A 19,830-nucleotide genomic window follows, 5' to 3' on the forward strand; every position below is an offset into this window, starting at 1 on the left:
CTAAAAATCGAGTTATTAGGTTCTTGTTCATGTTCAAAGAGTCATCCCTCAAGTTTAAATTAATGAGTTTTGTTTAAAAATAAGATTAATTTGTGGCATATCAACTATCATTGATTTAGACATTTTTAAATATTAACTATTATAAGCTAGAAATATCTTAAAAACTGAGGTCAGATTTGGTCCAAGGTCACACTAATATATCTCTCATTGTCTACTAGTGACATTTGCTGCATATTACCTCAGGCAGCATTTTTAGCATTCCCTCTGGCATGTTGAGATTAGATATGACATTTCTTGGCCAGAATAAAACACAAGGTCAATTCTAAAGAATATAATAGTGCATTTTTCCATGCAACTTTGCATTTGCTTATCTGTAGTACACAGACAGTTCATTTTAAAGCATGGGACTTATGATCCACTACTGGCACATACTAAATCCCTCCTACAGGATACCTCACCGCCATTGTCCCACCCTATATGACTACCTCTCAAGCCCTCAGCAAAATCCCTGAGAAAATAAACACAGTGGAAGGAAGAATTCTCCAGCTCCTACTGTAAGAGGCTGAGGGAGTTTATCCTCCCACTGCCTTAAAAAGGTGGTAGTTTCATCAGCAGAATGTTTCCCACCTTTCATCTGCCATTTCATAAGCAGAATGTAACAAGCAATGACTGGTATATGTAAATCCACAAGAGCTATTATTCAACTTTATTGTGAATTAAATAAGATTTTGTATAACCCCAAACAAGTATCAATTATTTGTTAAAGTACTTAGGAAAAACAACCTGTTGGTAGGTTTGTAGTAGGAAGAATAATTTTGAAATGTCATAAATTATGCTTGGTATTTTATTTTTCTTTCTAAAACTTCGACATTTTTTTTAAGTAACAATAATAATGAAAACCCACATTTGGCCTGAGAGCCAGCTTAGCTCTCATAATCACCCTGTCACATGCACTGAACCTGATTAGAGTCAATTAGTAAATGAAATTAGTAAATAAAAATATACTTGAGTTTTGCTCTCTGAATGAAATGCAAGGCTTATATAATTCAAGCAATTTTCTCAACAAAACATATAGATGCTTAGTTAAAATGAAGTAAAAAAATCTTATAAACCACAATCTCCAAAATGAAAAAGAAAATTGTCAACTTAAAAATTAAAATACAATTATAATTACTTCTTGTATGGCTATTGGTACTGAGCTACATGGCACAATATACTTAATATGCAGTAATGGGTTTATTTTGCTTAGTCTAGGTCTTATCTAGAAAGGCACACCTAGAGGTGGGTTTAGGATCCTGATTACAGGATTGCATTATCAGTAATTCAGATGATCTGAAAACTTGAAAATAATGCCCTTACTCCTTGATTTAAATATTATCTACAAACAACCATTATTATTAGGAGAAACTCAACAAAAAGCCAATAGATACACATTTCCGTCTATATGCAGCAATATGTCTTTGTTGCTATCTAGGAAATGTCACTGTACGTTGAAGGAACCTGCGCTATGCTACTTCAACCTTCTCTATTAAATAAAGTAACTGTCAGTAACTGGGTTGAAGCTAGAGAGCACAGACAGCTCTTTATATCTATAAGGAGTGCAATGAGCCATCCAAGCTAACTCAGCAGAGAGAACATTCACTAACAAAATGATTGTGGAGACCCATTGACTTGATAGATGTCTGGGATTGTATGGCATAGAGGAGCCCATGACAAAAATGGTACAGATTTGAAAGCCATTATCAGCCTCCTTTTATCCATTCTGGCATGGTTTATTGATATGAGACAGGCTCCCTGTTTCCTCTCTCTTTAATGATACTGTTCATGAACCAATGAATGTTTTCACTTGGAAAATAAGAAAGCATTGATACATTATCTGAACTGTGGCTTCTCTAGTGGTGCCAAGGCAATAAATATGCTAATTCTCTGCTTTGAAGAATGTATTAGGTAAGGCCCATTACTTCACTGATTTCAGTGATTTTTATGCCCAGGTGAGAAAAGGTTAATACTACATACCACAGGATATTTCGTTATGCAAAAGTTTTGATTTAGGAATGTAATGGGGAATTTCAGTGACATGTTTTGACGTACTTTCAAATGGTAATTTTCATACTCCATTCTCCAAAGTAAAGTTTAATTCATCATTTGTTAATTAACTCAAAGCAATTTACCTCAAACTATTGCTTGATTCTTCATAAAAGAAGCAGTTACTATGAAAAGCTACCACAGAAATCTTGAAATATTCACAAAGTCTTACACAAATAATACCTTTTAATATAGGAATAAAAGACAATCTTCCTCATATGCACACAAATGTACAAAAACACATTCCTCAAAGAAATATTTTCTCAGAACATCAGGGCTTTCATAGAAGGAGCTAAAAAACAGCAGAAATGCCAACTAGAAAGAAGAGTTTTCCCTAGCTTTAAAACTGGAACGAAACAACTCTCAACATTTGCAAAACATTCCTTTATTATTAGAAATAAATTATTTGTATAAAAAATTGCATGCATCAATCATTGCACTTATTTTTAGCACAACCCAGGGCTTCAATCCGGTCAGCCATTACAAGAAACAGACTCATTGTCTTATACAAGTTAAACAATGTGGGACAGGAACGGGAGTTCTCACAATCACAGAAAAATACTTACAAGAATAACATCAGACATAATTTATTTCAACAGCATTTTTTTTTCACAAGCTAACATTAGTTTTCCTTTTGTGATTTTTTTTTTTAACTGCTCATGAGTAAGCAATACTTTAGCTTGACACTCATTGGTTTTATTGTATAAAACGGGTTTCTTCACTCCCCGTTTATTGATACTTTTGGCTCATGGCTAATTTTTGTTCCTTACAAGACTGACTATTGATTTGATTGATTGTAGTCTACGGAGATCTCCAGGAGTGAATTTTTGCGGTCTCATGTTCATCATTTAAGATCATATACCGCATCTCTTCAGATTGTGCCATTTCCCTGTTTCAGATTGAATGATTGCTGTAACTGATATATGTTGTCTTGGTAGAGGAAGCTGTTAAGATAAATGAGGACAAATTAAAATAGTATATAATAACACATCCTTTTGTTAATATTATTTTAAAATTCAAGTCCTGTAATGACTTTTTAATAATATCCAGCTTTTACAGCATGTTACTCATTATTTTTAAACCATTCACAGTCATGCACAGCATAACGACATTTCAGCTCAACAGCAGACCGCATTATATAAAGGTGGTCCCATAAGATTATAATGGAGGTGAAAAATTCCTATCACCCAGTGAACACATAACACAACACAATACATAACACAACACATAATTCACAAGTTTTTGGTTTGTTGTGTAAACAAATTTCCTGCGCTACCAGTCATGAAAAAGCATAGCACATACAATTATATACAGTACATAATACTTGATAATGATAACAAACGACTATGTTACTGGTTTAAGTATTTACTACACTATACTTTTTATCATTATTTTAAAGTGGACTTCTTCTACTTATACATTATAAAGTTAACTGTAAAACAGCCTCAGGCAGGTCCTCCAGGGGTATTCCCGAATAAGGCATTGCTATTACAAGAGATGACAGCTCCATGTGTGTTACTGCCCCTGAAGACCTTCCAGTCGAATAAGATATGGAGGTGGAAGTGATATTGATAATCCTGACCCTGTGGAGGCCTAGGCTAGTGTGTGTGTGTGTGTGTGTGTGTGTGTGTGTGTGTGTGTGTGTGTCTTAGTTTTTAATACAAGAAGTTTAAAAAGTAAAATGAATAAATAAAAATAGAAAAAAGTCTATCCTTGAGTAAGGGTATAAAGAGAAAATATTTTTTATAGCTGGACAATGTGTTTGTGTTTTAAGTTTTTATTACAAACAAGTCAAAATTTAAAAAGAATAGAAAGTTCATAAAGTAAAGTTATAGTAAGCTAAAATAGTATATATTGAAAAAGGAAATGTTTAAAATAAATTTAGTGTAGTTTAAGTGTAGAGTTTTGTAATATCTACAGTGGCCGGGTGCAGAGACTCACACCTGTAATCCCAGCACTTTGGGAGGCCTAGGCGGGTGGATCACGAAGTCAGGAGTTTGAGACAAGCTTGACCAGCATGGTGAAATCCCGTGTCTACTAAAAATACAAAAATTAGCCGGGCATGGTGGCACATGCCTGTAATCCCAATTACTCAGGAGGCTGAGGCAGGAGAATTGCTTGAACCAAGAGGCAGAGGTTGCAGTGAGCCGAGATCGTGCCACTGCACTTGAGCCTGGGCAACAGAGTGAGACTCCATCTCAAAAAAAAAAAAAAAAATTCACAGTACGGCCATGTCCTAGGCCTTCATATTCAATCACCACTCATTCACTTAATGATCCAGGGCAACTTCCAGTCCTACAAGCTCCATTCATAGTAAGTTCCCTATTTACACGTATACCATTTTTTAATCTTGTATACTCTATTTTTACTGTATCTTTACTATGTTTAGATATACAAATATCATTGCATTACAACTGTGTATACAATTCAGGACAGTAACATGCTGTACAGGTTTGTAGCTTAGATAGACTAGGTTACACCATATTGCCTGGGTGTGTCATAGGCTATACCATTTGGTTTGTGTAAGTACACTGTATGATGTTTGCACAAAGACAAAATTGCCTAACAACACATTTCTTAGAACATGTCATCAAGCAATGCATGACTGTAGTAAAAATTAAATGACAGTAGAAACAAAAATGCTGCAGCAATTTTAATCTGTCAAAGTCAGTAGCCACATTTATAGTATATAAATATTTACTAGAAATCTAAAAATATAAAAGTACTAAACTTTAATATTTTGGTAAAATTTTACATTTGCATATATGTAAAATGAAAGAACAGATCAACTATCTGTCCTACAAAATATAAAAAATATTTTTTACTACCTAAGTCAAAGACCTCAATTCTTAGAGGCTGATGTAATGACCAAAAAAGGTAAGTAATTACAATTAGCTGTCCTATGAGAATGAATACACCTTCCACTTAAAAATACACAATAATCTTAGACTCTAGAGGTAAACATGCTAAAATATCAAATATATAGAATAGTAAACATGTGAATTGCCAATGCATATTTATGGTTTCTTTTGGTTTCATCAAAAGGAGACAAATGAAGATAAAATTTAAGAAAATAAAGACTCTTAAATAAAGAAATGTTTAATTGTTCTGTTGCCAACATACTGTAAAGTAAAACTCATTATTGTAAGACCATTACAGAGATACTATGCCAAATTTATACTCATGCCTAAGCTTCTGGAGAATATAAATCTAAATCCAAATAATTCCTTTGTATTGTTGAAAGATGTGATGCAATGAATCTCCGTCCTAAAATTCAAATGTGATGTCCTATTTTTTCGTGTAATTCTGGAATGAATAATCGTAAGATAAAAGATATTTTAAAAAGCAAAGAATATATGCATTTCAATATATGAATCCAATTCAAGATGAAACTGATTTTTAGAAAATAATTTATTTATTGAACATTGAATAAGACTAGAAATTGTAAAGTTCCTCCTCTGAAATAACTGACAATCAGACTCATTCCATCTTAGTGACACTACTGATGGACTAGACAAGTTCTTACCAGAGACCAAGTTCATACAAAGTTCACAACCACTAAAATTAACTCAGATAGCCCTAAGAAGTGCTACTATAGATGTTTTTTTGTTGTTGTTATTTTTTATTTCATTGACTATTATGAGCTTCAGGCTAAAAATAGTTGACATATCTCCTTATCTTATCTACATTGCTTACCCTTCTAGGTTATTACTGTGGCACAGTGCAAAGGAAGTAGACTTTAGACCTGGTTTTAAATTATATTCTATTCTCTGCAAAATGCGTGAAAAAAAATCATTGGGCCAGGTTACTGGGCCTCAGTTTTATCACTGGTTCAAAACCTACAATACTGGGTTCCTGTAAGGACGAAAGCAGAATAGATTGGGATGCAACAGCTGTAGTCTGGAAGAACCAATATAGAACCAGCCTCCCTCCCTCCCTCCCTCCCTCCTTTCCTCCTTACCTCCCTTCCTTTCTTCCTTCCTTCTTTTCTTTTCTTTTCATGAGCCATACATGAGACCTAATGGAGTCCTACTTTCTACTTAACCTTTCCAAAAGGTAAAATATTTGTTACATTTGGTTTGGTGTGAAGTGAAACACAATGATTTTCTATGATCACTCACTTTTACTTTTTATTTTTAATTTATATAATACTCTCATATGCCTCTAAATTTGTCTAAGAAAATAAAATCTGTCCTTCAGTTCTGTTTTTGAAGGACTTTCATATAATCTTCACAGACAAGGTGGAGAAAAATTGTCATAAGAGTGATAAAAATGACTCTTAAAAGGGTCATCCAACTTCCTACACTGTTCAATATTTTCAACAATAACTAAAATGTATGAAATAGTTACAAAATTTGCATATAGCTAGAAAAAGAATTATGGTTGAAATAGAGTAACAAGAGCTGATAGATCTTGAACAATATAGTTTTCAGAAGATGTCCATTCAACAGATGGCAGTTTGGATTAGACCAGTTTTAAGGATCTTTCCAACTCTGGGGCTCTGTAGCTAATTAAAAATTAACATATTATTTTTTGAACTCTTAAACGTGGTTTCTAGAAAGAAAATGGTAGAATTCTATTGAGAGTTGAGAAAACAATTCACAAAAGGACAGTAATGCTAATTTTTCTACTAGTTAGAAAAGGAAGTGTAAGGTTCTGGAATCAGATGATTTAGTCAACATGAAAGCAATGATAAGGGACAAACTTTGTGGATGGCAGATACCTCGCAAGAATCTTTATCCCAGAAGTATTATAGAGCAGAATTAATCAGAGATGTACAGATAAGTTCATAGGGAGATTTTTTTCACAGTGGTGATGAATATGCTCATATGAAAATCAGTTTTTGAGCACAGCAACAGTAAATTAATTTCCTTGTGTGCATCACACTGTGTTCATAAGCTAGAGAAAACAAATCTACCTCCAGCAGCAGCTGTTTTCATGAATTATTCATGAACATAGCTTAAAGAATACTATGTACAGCACTTGTTAATTGGGTACAGTTGGCAAAATTCATATATATCAACTTTGTTTCTAACTCCCCTCGCACTCTGTTGTGAAATAACACTTGACCTTTTTTAAAAATGTAAACTATAGTCTGCAAATTCAACAACTAACACAGCACTCATTGGTTTCCCATTCAGCTTCATATTACTTATATTTATTCTGTGTAGCTTTTGAAACTTTAAAATCTTGGAACACAAATCTACCCTTTCATTGTAGAATGGCCATGTAAGTGAACAAAGGTTAAAAATGGTGATCTGGAGTAGGATTGTGGAAGGATGTGTGAAGATGTCACACATCTTTCTCTCCTGAATGAGTACACTGTAATCACTTTACTTGGGCCCAACTTATTCAAACCTAAATTATACTCCTGTAAAAGATCAATGCACTAAAATCTCCAAAGTACAATTAAACCTTTTTTTCAGGCAGTAATTGATATTATCTTGATTTACTTTTTGACTTTACTTCACCTTCTAAAAGTGAGCATCTGACTCCTCCAGAATATTATAGGCTTACCCTCCAAAAAGGCCTTGTTTTTGCAATCTTTCATTCTTATTTTAGAGAAAATAGAGAAATACATGCAGGCTATATAATTTCCATTTCAACATTAATAGAAAATAACCAAAGGAAAACAGTATCTGTATGAGATTTACTTCAATAATATGAGATTAGTTCTTATCAATACTGAGAATTTTGTTTTTCAGGGCATGTATTTATTCTTTTAAAGTGGTGAAAAAGTTTATTAAATTTTTTCTCCGCCACTTTCCACAGTTGAGTCTGAATGACTGGTATTTATATCACCATAAGTTTGGTTCTTTTATTTGGCAATCATATTTTATAAAGTTTTCTGGATTGCTGCTAAAAAAGAAAAAAAAAGAGAAAAACAGGTACAACAATAGACTCTGGTGAGTCATAGTGAGAAGTGCCAGTGTTCAAATTACATCACTGGCCAACAGCAGCTTATTGGCATCCTATAATAAGTTTCAACTTTCTACACCAATGCTGTCAAGGTAGGAAAAAAGGTAAAATTCTGTCCTCAAATCACAAGCATTCTACTTTGACGCCTTTAATGGCAGTTACAGTATACCTTTTGCTAAGATCCGAAATAGGTTTATCATTAGTAAATTGCTTACCTATACTCAGAGATGATTGTAATGATTTGTTACTAATGCCCATCCTGATCTTGCTTCGCATATTTCTTACTTCACAAGGTTTCATGTTTGCAGAAAGGTGAATATGTGGGGAGTGCTTGTGAAATTCTTGTAAGGTTCATTTCTCTACACGTGACTAAATTTGGTATTGGTGACCCGAAGGTAATCTTTTTAGAACCAATCTGGCTAATGATTCCAGGTAAGCTGATAGTAACTGAAACCAATATGTCTAATTAAGCAATGCTAATTAACTATCACAGGATAGTTCTGTGTATGGTAAATTAGAGTAGACAATGCTTATCTAGAAATCTTGATAGAAAAGAAGGTTTGTAGATGGAATGTAGACCATAAGTTGCTATAATAATTAAACCAAATAAAATTAATTTTTAGTTTTTTCTTATATTTAGTGTCAAAAGTATGGAGAGCAGGGGATACAGACTGCTGGATGAATATGAGAGGAAGAGGATAGTTTTGCATAGGATTTTGTCCTTAATGCTTGACCGGGTGTGGTAACTCACATGTGCAATCCTAGCACTTCTGGAGGCTTAGGTGGGAGGATCACTTGAGCCTAGGAGTTAGAGACCAGCCTGGGCAACATAGTGAAACCCTGTCTCTATAAACAAATAAACAAACCAAATTAGCTGGGCATGGCAGCACATGACTGCAGTCTTAGCTATTTGGAAGGCTGAGGTGGGAGGATCACTTGAGCCCAGGAGGTAAAGGCTGCAGTGAGCCTAGATCATACCACTGCACTCCAGTCTGGGCAACAGAGCAAGCTCCTGTTTCAAACAGAAAAAACAAATATTGAATCCCTATGCTATATTCCAAAAGACTGGAAGCCACTCTAATGCAAGTACCTTTGCTTTTCTTTCTTTTTTGATTCATCTGTAGAACCTAGTAAGGTAAAGGTTGTAATGTTTACCATACTCAGCTTTCTGGTATTTTACCATGCAAATCTTCAAATTATTTGCCACTCTTTCATAGATACCAAGATGGGCTTCAATAGATCAGTTAAATTCTACAGGTTGAGCACAGATTTCTGTGCATTGTTATCATGTGCTTTTTCCTGGGTGGACTGTAGAGAAGAAAATAGGTAAAGAAAAGAAAAATGGAAAGGTGGCTGTAGAAGAGATTCTATTTCCAGGATCATGAGGCTTTTAAAGAAGAACTTTAATTATCTTAATATATCCAAGAAGGGAAGTCAAGGGAAGCCCTCAGGAAGCCCAAGGAAAGGGGACCACATGGGAGAAACAAGTATTAACTGTGACTTAACTAAACATATTGGCTAACTAGAGTTCTCATTTCCCTAAAGGCACAAATAACATCATTTATTTGTGTAAGATCTGTAGTGATATTCCGTAAATACCAGTAAACTATTGATACAATAAAAAGTACCCAATATTGAACAAGAAAAATTGTGGAACTGTTTCTAAGTACTAAAAGATAATTTTTATAAAAAGATGATGCTTTCAAATATCAAGCTTTGTAATGCTTCAAAAGAAAGATCTGAATGTCATGCTTTGTAAAAGAGATTTTGTGAGCAAGTTTGTACTCTGTAGAACAGCCACTCATCTGGAGACCACTTGCTTCAAATGGTTTTAAATGTGATGGTGTCACGGTATGTGAGTACCACCATGCCCCTGGAAACATGTAGCACAATCCCCAAGACTAGGAGAAGAATGTTCAACGTACATCTATTAGGAAGTGCTCCCGCTCTTGACCATCGGAAACTCTACAGATGACTTACTGTTGGTTTCAAGACTCTCACAGAGTTCACTTTTCACCTCGCCATTTGGTCTGTCATTTCCTTTTTGGATCAGTTTGCTTTGCATGGTGGCAGCTGTCACCACAGCCTTGAAGCTCCTCTTGCGTTTTTGAACATTCTGTTCTGGATGAAAAATTATAATATAAACCTTGGGCATATAGAGCATGCCCAGAGACACTGAAGCACTTAAACTCATGGAGACAGTAAGTGTTGTTGTCTGGATGTACATCTGAGGGAAGAAAAAAAAAAAAAGAATCACTGTTGGTAAGCCTAACAGTAGGAGATAAAGCAAATAACATACTATTTTCCAAAATTGTTCCAGCTTCTCTGCTAAAGGCACATTAAAAGGCACTTACTGAAATTGTCCTTAATTACAGTCAACCATTCCTGTATCCTAACCTGCAAATGTAAATGAGTTAGGTTATTTTTTTTTTATTGAACCCAATTTCTTAAAACAAAAATACAAACAACCAAGCTGGTGGAGCTTATTTTCCTTTTTAGAATATAAATAAACATACATAAGGAAGGGGACCAAACCAGTCTGGCAAAACACTAACAATGCCACACAGAACTTCTTTAGAAGGTACTAGTGGGCCAAGTATTATTTTAGCCATAAGTTTAACCCAGAAGGTAAGTATATATAGTGAAAATAGAGTGGGAGTGCAACATTCCAGAACATCACTATTACACACTAGTGCTTGAATAATGCTAGCAGTTGCATCTTCACATCATTACATAATTCCAACTACCAAAAATCACAAGCATGTCATAAGGGCTTGATTTTTTTTTAACAGTCCCTCTAAAGAACACTTCCAAAAGGTTCTCAATGATAGCATCATATCAAAAGAAGTCAGGCGCTTTTATAAAATATGTAAGATCTCCTCCCTCCAAGATATGCACTGGGGATATGGTCCTGGTCACTGCATTCTGAAATTCTCCCCCTGTGCTCATTGCTTGCCCTTATCCCACTGAAATCGACTGCTCTGATACTTACAGAGGGAGATCTTTCTGGAAGGTTTTTCTTTCTACAAGCTAGAGGTTAAGAATCTGAAAAAAAACCAAAGCTAAAATCACTGCTTTGGCTTTTTCTTTTTTGGTTATGGTATAGAAGCAGAAACAGCAGTATTTCATTCTTTAAAAACAGAAACAAAAACTTTTGATCTGGTTCCACTTTTCATGTCCTGAGCTCAAAATAGAATTTTCCCCAAATAACTTGGGATACGGAGGCCACAGAGAAACCACATCTTAAGACTGTAAAGAGATTCTCCCTTTGTCATATCTATGACCCTCGTTAATAGATCTGTTCACTCTATTTACATCTCTGAATACGATCCTGATTAGTTGGATTTTTTAAATATGTTTTAATCTGTTAGTCTTGCTAACATCTATCATACTAGTTAGATCTCATCTGGAAATCCTCAAGACCAAATTAATTGTGTCCTTTTAAATAAAGAATCGAATAAAAAATAAAAAAAAAACAAAAAACAAAAAACAACAACAAAAAAATGCACCCTCAAGGGTAAATAACTGAATCAGCGTTAATGTTGCCTTTTCCTAGAGGAGAAAGTTTCTCTTAACAGATGGCAAAACCTTGAGGTAAAGAACTGTCCAAACCATGAGCAGGATGTGAGGCACAAGTTAAGAAACTGTCTTTGGATATAAAATCATACCATGCACATTGCTGAATTTACTGTCCAGTTCATCTACCACTAAGGCTGTCCTTGCATAAGAGCTCAGTGTAAGTGTGGAAAACGCTTTAATGAGATTTACTACAAAGTTTACAAGATTTACTACAATTAAGACCATCCCAATGAAACACGGATGTGTACATTTACAGCTCATAAATCTCCCTAAGCTTTGCCATCTACTTTTAAGCAATCTATTATTTTAAACATTCCTAAGCTTCTCTAGTATTGGTTAATCTTTTTTGAATTCCTGCTTATTTTCAAGCTAGCATTGCTGCAAAAACCCACATAGAAAATTGACTGCAGAGAGAGGATATAAAGGTAAGAAAAGAACGTGGCAAAGTACAAATCACACCCATACATGTTCCAATGCCACTCAAATAGAAAACCATCAGTTTTGTCCCAGTCAGACTCTTTCAAGTCAATTTAGCCTAAAAACAAACAAACAAATCCAACGACGAAACAGCCATAAAGTGATGGGAACATCTTTACTGATTAGTTGGATTTTTAAAATGTGCCTTAATCCGTTAGTCTTCCTAACATGTACAGTACTAGTCCAAATAGTATAAAAATACTTTTGTAATAAACATCCTATAAATTTTCTCTGCTACCAAAAATATAAATAATAGTCTTCTCTTATTTGGAATAATTTCTGCAATATATAGTAAATTTAATCCTGCTAAATATTAGACATGAAGAGGACTCTGGAATGCTAGCTTCCTCGTTAAATAAATTACCACAGTCTATCCTTTTGGCAAGCCAACTCAATGAAAGATGTAATAAACACAGACATTAGAATTAAATAGTACCATGGTTAGCGTAGCAAGCTCTTCATTAGACACTATACTTTCAAATTATACCAAAATGCTGATCTTAATTATGTGCCTTCTTAAGACAGCTTCTGAAAATTTAATGTGGGTTTAATACAGGAAAGGCATCTAACAAAATCCTTAGTGAACTAACAGAAGAATAGAAAACCAAATACTCCTTGCTCTCACTTACAAGTGGGAGCTAAATGATGAGAACACATGGAGACATAGAGGGGAACAACACACACTGGGGCCTTTTGGAGGGTGGAGGGTGGGAGGAGGGAGAGGATCAGGGAAAATAATAACAGGTACTAGGCTTAATACATGGGTGATAAAAATAATCTGTACAACAAACCCCCATGGCATAAGTTTACCTATATAACAAACCTGCACTTGTATCCCTGAACCTAAAATAAAAGTTAAAAAAATCCACAAAATCATACCTTAAGTCCACAAACTTACAGTGGCCTAGCATTTGTTACAGGCCATGGACTATGTAAGATTAGACTGAGTTTTTGAAATTTATCTTTGAAAAAATCATACATCATAACCTCAATGAAAGCAGTAACAGCAAAATAAGAAAAGAAATATAAATGCCACCTACTGTCACTCTAGAGAAACTCGATCCTTAATAGCATGGATTATAGAATTCTGAATATCTCCCATATTTAATAAGAAGTTGAGAGACTATATTTAACATCGGAAAATAAACATTTGATTTTTAAAAATGCATGGATTTTTGTATACCTATAGAAAATTCTAATTACTTGAGCCATACAGGAAAATAAAAGTTAAAAAAAATCCACAAAATCACGTGTGATAAAATAATCTGTACAACAAACCCCCCATGACACAAATTTACCTATATAACAAACCTGTACTTGTATCCCTGAACTTAAAATAAAAGTAAAAAAAAAAAACAAACCACAAATCATACCCTAAAGTCCACAACCTTACAGTGGCCTAGCATTTGTTACAGGGCCATGGAAGGGATACATTCCAGTAGACCTGGGTATGAATTCTAGAACCACCACTTGTATACATTTTTTTAAAAGATAAAGTTGACAGAGAAACTCTAGAGTTACATTCTGGGTGATTAAAGCCCCCAAACCAACCTCCCAGGCTACACTCTAAACTAATCAATATTCCCTGGCTATTGGACAGATATGGTATCTTGTTTTCTTCTCTGAACAGTAAGTTCTTATCTATGTCACGGGGTGGGGTTGGGGGTAATACTTTTCTCATAGAGGAATTACAGGGTAGAATGATATATTTATAAAATCTCTTACAGATACAAGATAGCTCAAGAAACATTCTTTACCCTACAACTTTGCATCTAAAAATATGCTAACAAAGTATCCTCCCAGGAGCATAGGACAAAAGAAGGACCTATTACATACTTATTCAAACCAGTTTCGTTTAGAGAAGAGCTGATAGCCAGGCTCTGACTATATGATTTTGAGGAAAAGGCCTTTGTAATCTCACTTCAATGTAGACAGAACAAAATTTTGTCCAAATGTGAACTCAAGACCATATTTACTGCCTGGGCCACATTCTTAGAATAATATAACAGCTCTTTATCTCAAAGTTACAGCTCATCAGAATGCAGGAGGGGACTGTATCAACTCCCATTAACCCACAAAAATTCAAGAGATGGTAGCAATGATATTGGACATGTTAATAATAATCTTCTCTTTCCCAGCCTTCTCTTATGTGCTCCCTCCTGGCCCTGTCACTCCAAAATACTAACACCCAGAGGATGGGGACTATCTTTTCTATCACACGCACTGATGGCTTGTTACTTACTCTGCCTCCATGCCCCATGGACATTTTGAACCTGAAGCAGTCAGATGCACTGAAGCAGATTTAAGCAATCTCTAGATAAGCCAGGAGTGAGCTGTGACAATGGGACATACTAATACGAAATCTTTTCTGGGACCTATTACAGTTCCCTCTTCAAACAATGAATAGGTAATTTGTACATATCAAGGTCTACTCAATGTAGGTCATGACATGGAATCACTAACGACTCCAGGAAGAGTGAAGAGGGAGGAGATTATATTTTTCCAGGAAAAAGGTCAGTCTTTTGCTTTCAACCAGCTGCGAGTGCACAGACCACCACAGACTCTGACATCCAACCTGGTATTTTTGCAACCCCTTAGTAACTAAGGTAAACTGTTATGAAACCTAACACTCAAAGCAACTTTATGCCACGTGATAACAAACAGATTCAGTATTTATTCCTGAATATTTCTGTTTTGCCCTCGATGGTTTAATCTTACCACTTTGTTTGAGTCACCAGGTTCTGTTTGGCTGCTTTGCATACCATTTGACCAGTTAGAAAGCTACACTAACACTGACAGCCTGTATTTCTCTGCTTCTGTTTCTACTTCCTCATCTGCGTGTCTGCCAAAGTGAAACTTTCATCAAAAAATGGGTTTTCTTTTGCTTTTTAGCAGCCAATGGACTTCAAAATACCACTTACTACTAGAAGTTATTTTTTTTTTAAAGATGAAGAAGTTTACAGAGAAACTGGAGTTGCCCTGTGGGTGGTAACACCCCAAATCAATCTATCATGCAAAAGTCCAAACTCATAAAATTCCCCTAGCAATTGAAAATTGCAAAAACCAGAGGCAACCATTCAGCTTTGCTGGCTGAGCCTGGAACCACTACCAAGCTCATATCAAACGTTTTTATTTTGTTCCTGTCTTGTTTACATTAAATATCTTCCTAGTTTCATTGCTTAGTCTTTTTCTCTCTGTCTCTTACTCGCTTGCTGATCATATTAGAATTACACCCTTAAACCAAGACAAGCTTCACGGGTGTGCACTTGTACACAAGACCCTGTACTAGAAGGGCCCCATGCTTGGTTTAATGCTCTGCTGCGAATGTTTTGAAGTCTGTAATAATTGTTAAAGAAAGACTCCTGCATTTTCATTTCTTACTGGGTTCCACAAATTATATAGCTAGTCCTCTTTTAAAAATCACTTATATACTGACAAATTCCAGGCTTTTCTTAGGAAAGGCATTTGCCTTTTGGGTCACTCCCTTCGGTGTCTGACAGCATCTGAAACTTAACAAGCCACTGATTCCCAATCTTCATCCCTAAACTTGATCTCCCAGTGGTCTATCCTATCTCATTAATACTATGCTTCTAGTTTTTGGGAGAGCGGGTGGACAGGGAACTTGAAATTGTCTTTTACTCCTTTTTTTATAATCCCACCCTATCTATGACCAAATCCTATTGATTCTACCTTGAAAATTTGCTCAGAACTTTCACAATATCTCCACTGGTGTTACATTGCTCAGAGCCATCATCATCTCTCATTTGGATCAGTACTGTAACTGTCCCAGTGTTCTCTTTCCTGCTGTCCTTGCTTTCTTCTGTTTGAGCATTTGATTGATCCTAACACAGAAGCTAGAATAATCCCATTATTCATAAACTGAATTAGGTCACTTCTACTCTCCAAAGCCTGCTCTCCAATGACTTCCCATTGATGGTATCTTGACAATGGTCCACAAGATCCTCTGAGAACTCCTCTGGCTTACTCTTTTTTTACTCATTCCCTTCCACCCATACTGGCTCCCGGGCTGATCTTGGAACATACCAGGCATGCTTCTACTTTCAGGCTTTTATATCTGGTGGCTTGCCTCTTCACTGCTTTCAGGTCTTTACTTAAATGCCCCGGCTCAGTGAGACCTTTCCTGAACACACCATTGAAAATTGCAACCCCCAACCTTCTACCAGTATTCCTAGCTTTATCACACTCCTTAGTATCTAACACATTATATCCTAAAAGTCTATATATTTTACTTATTTAATGTATGTGGTATCTATTTCTCCTAGATAGAATAAAAATTCCATGAATATTGGGAATTTTACCTGTGTTGTTCATGGCTGTAAATTCAGCACTCAGAAAACTGTCTGGATTAAGAAAATGTGGCACATATACACTATGGAACACTATGCAGCCATAAAAAATGATGAGTTCATGTCCTTTGTAGGGACATGGATGAAGCTGGAAACCATCATTCTCAGCAAACTATCACAAGGACAAAAAACCGAACACCGCATGTTCTCACTCATAGGTGGGAACTGAACAATGAGAACACTTGGACACAGGAAGGGGAACATCACAACCCGGGGCCTGTTGTGGGGTGAGGTGAGTGGGGAGGGACAGCATTAGGAGATATACCTAATGTTAAATGACGAGTTAATGGGTGCAGCACACTAACATGGCACATGTATACATATGTAACAAACCTGCACGTTGTGCACATGTACCCTAAGACTTAAAGTATAATAAATTAAAAAAAGAAAGAAAGAATACTGTCTAGATAACAGACATTCTCTATAATCTTTTGAGTTGGTGTGGGTTTATTCTCCCAAATTTGGGTTTTAAGGAACATAACTCATATATTTCCAAGAAGGAAAAAAGAAAACAGATACTAAAACTACAAAATATCAGAAAACTGGAGGACTGGAGGACTCCATTCTTTTTCACAGCAATCTCTAGGCTGGGAGAGAAATGTAATCTTGGACAGATAAACATAATGCCCTTTTAAACAGTAAACTTGGTAATAATGGGCCATTTTGCTCTCGATCAGCAATGAACAGTATAATTCAAAGTCAGTGGTTTTCACTTCGGGACTAGGAGAGCTCTGAGATCTGCCCTCAATACCTCCCCAAGTTGACTGTATAACTGAGGCTGAGGCACTCACACTACTTCTAAACTTTCATAGACTTAAATCAAAGGATTTAATGAGACAACATATATAAACACTGGCACAGAGCCTGGGATATATTAATTAATAAGGGATAGCTCTTATTGTCATTATTTAACCTTGACAACCTGTTCTCTATTCATCTTCCTTCATTCTCCACACCAGAAACACTTAACACTACTTCTCTCTCAAAATCAGCTTCAAGACTTTTAGCCTTTATAACAGAAACACACACACACACACACACACACACACACAAAAATACAAGCAAGATGGTTTATTCATAAGGAAATATACTTTATGTTTGTGGGAAACTTTAGAGTCACCACAGCAAATAATCATAGTCCAATTTAACTCTGGGAAAAATCACCATCCTGAGTGTTGTGTTTCTCCTGTCAGGTAGAAATCACAGTGCTGCTGACCCAGCAGCAGGTCAGATACATTGCACTGTGTTTTCATTAGTGGAGGTGGAGACCAGTTGTCTGTAATCCATTTGCAGTCACTTATCACATCCCCTTTCGGCTCAGGACACATATTTGCAACATGAAGAGTCAAATCAAAAGCTACGAATGAAGAATTGTGAAGGAAGACTATAGATGCAGAGCAGGGCTTGTTCTCCCTCCTGTGAGGTCGTTCTGAACCCTTCACCTTGGAATAATTGGGAGAGGTGGGAACCAGCTGAAGAGAATGATACAGCATCAACCAACAAGCAGAATATCAGCTTCTCTAATGATAGGAAAGAATCATGTAAGGAAGCTCAAGATCTGTCAAAGAAGGAAAAAAAATCTATCTGATTTATAATGACTATAATTAAACATAAGTGATCTCTAATATTTGGATTAGTAAATAATTTGTTTTTATTAAAGCCTGATGGAAAATTTAAAAAGAGTAAATTTTTAAAACTATGGCATTATTAAATAAAATGTGGTCTTTAATTTTCAATTATTAAATATGAGAATTATTTACAGAAATATAGTAAATAAGTAAACTGATGTTGCATTTTCTACTGGGATATGTATATGAAAATTAATACAAGCTGTCTACTCTCTCAGTGCTTATTAATTCCTCCTTTACAGGTATTTTTGCTCATGTTTTCCTTCGTGGATTTCTGCTTCCATGGTAACTTTTGGCCCTTTATCACTGCAGCAGCATGGACAGAACTGGGAATAACAGCAATGGGGATGTCTTTAATTATTATCATTTGAACGAATATCAAAATACAGTAAATATTTTCAGGTAGAGAACAAATAAAAGTATAAATTAGTTTAGAAAGAAGCAAGTAAGAGGAAACAATTGTTTCAGGAACAAAATTTATCTCTGAACTATATTTTAAAGTATCTCTATCTCTATCTATCTGTCTATAGTTCTAGAAGCCAGGAAAAGAGAAAATATGTTGAATCCTATATTTATCATTGCCTAGAGATGGAAGCTTTGCTAGAATTTAAATTTTAGGCTAAATAATAAATTCAGGTTGTGTTATCTAAGGAAAGTTGGTAAAATTATGAAAATGGTTTCAACTGTAGTTTTGAGAAAGGCACTAAATCTTGGTCAAATAGATATTTTCTCTATAACTCTTTTTAAAGACAAAATAATTGGTTCAGTAACTCAGTGCAGGTGCTTTTGTGGAGGCAAATGATGTTTTCAAAGTGCTATTTTTTTTCTGGTGATATCCCTTAATATAGGAAGAATCAAGAAAAATGGTGTAATGGGCTGAATTGTGTCTCTTCCAACATTTGTATTTTGAAGGCCTAACCCCCAGTACCTCAGAATGTGACTGCATTTGAAGACGGGGTCTTTAAAGAGGTAATTAAGTTACAATCAGGTCATTTTGATGGTCCCTAATCCCATATGCCCGATGTGCTTATAAGAAGAAGAAATTAGGACACAAGACACACAGAAGGAAGATCACGTGATAACACAGGGAAAAGATGGCCATCTACAAGCCACGCAGAGAGGCCTCAGAAGAAAATAACCTTGTTGACACCTTGATCTCAGACTTCTAGTATCCAGCACTATGAGAAAATTGATTTCTGCTGTTTAAGCCACCCCGTGTGTGATACTTAGTTATACCAGCCCTGGAAAACTAACAGGAATGGGGAGTTAATATCACTGAAAAAGTTCTGAAAGTTCTGTGATAGTAGTTGGTTGTGGTTAAATATACCAATAGAGTCTCAAAGATGTCTGATATTGATTAAAACGATGAGTTTAGATACTGTACAATAACTACAACCATAACATCTATCAATTATTGAGGATCAGGTACAGCGTTATGCCAAAACTTTTATGCACTTATTTAACCCCTCACACTAATCCCGTAAGGTAGGAATGAATAAGTCTATTTTTGAGAATTACACAGTCACGAAGAAGTCATTTTTGAGACACAGTCATTTTTGAAAAGTCATACAATACATGAAAATAAAGTGTAGATTCAAACTGAGGTTTCTCTAATTTGAAAGCCCATATCCTTACCACACACCATCTGGCCCCCATAAATACACCGAGAAGTGAAAGAGCAGGATTAATATGACTTGAGTCCTCTCCAAATCAGAAAAGCATCCCTTTTCTAATAGATTTGGGCCAAATTTATTCTAAATAATAGAGGCACAGTT

General features: G+C 35.5%; 1 protein-coding gene across 1 annotated transcript in view; it reads right to left on the minus strand.

Annotated features, from left to right (window-relative positions):
- Positions 1 to 2,656: 2,656 nt before the first annotated feature.
- GRM8 (glutamate metabotropic receptor 8) overlaps positions 2,657 to 19,830 on the minus strand; it is an 836,758-nt gene continuing 819,584 nt past the window's right edge. Inside the window, exons 10-12 of the mRNA XM_054559748.2 lie at positions 9,985 to 10,231; positions 9,095 to 9,131; positions 2,657 to 3,029 (exon numbers count right to left, since the gene is read on the minus strand). Coding sequence (XP_054415723.1) covers positions 2,957 to 3,029; positions 9,095 to 9,131; positions 9,985 to 10,231 — 357 coding nt within the window. The 3' untranslated portion in view covers positions 2,657 to 2,956. The remainder of the gene's footprint in view (positions 3,030 to 9,094; positions 9,132 to 9,984; positions 10,232 to 19,830) is intronic.

Source organism: Pongo abelii, chromosome 6, assembly GCF_028885655.2.
Source record: "Pongo abelii isolate AG06213 chromosome 6, NHGRI_mPonAbe1-v2.0_pri, whole genome shotgun sequence".
NCBI lineage: Eukaryota > Metazoa > Chordata > Mammalia > Primates > Hominidae > Pongo > Pongo abelii.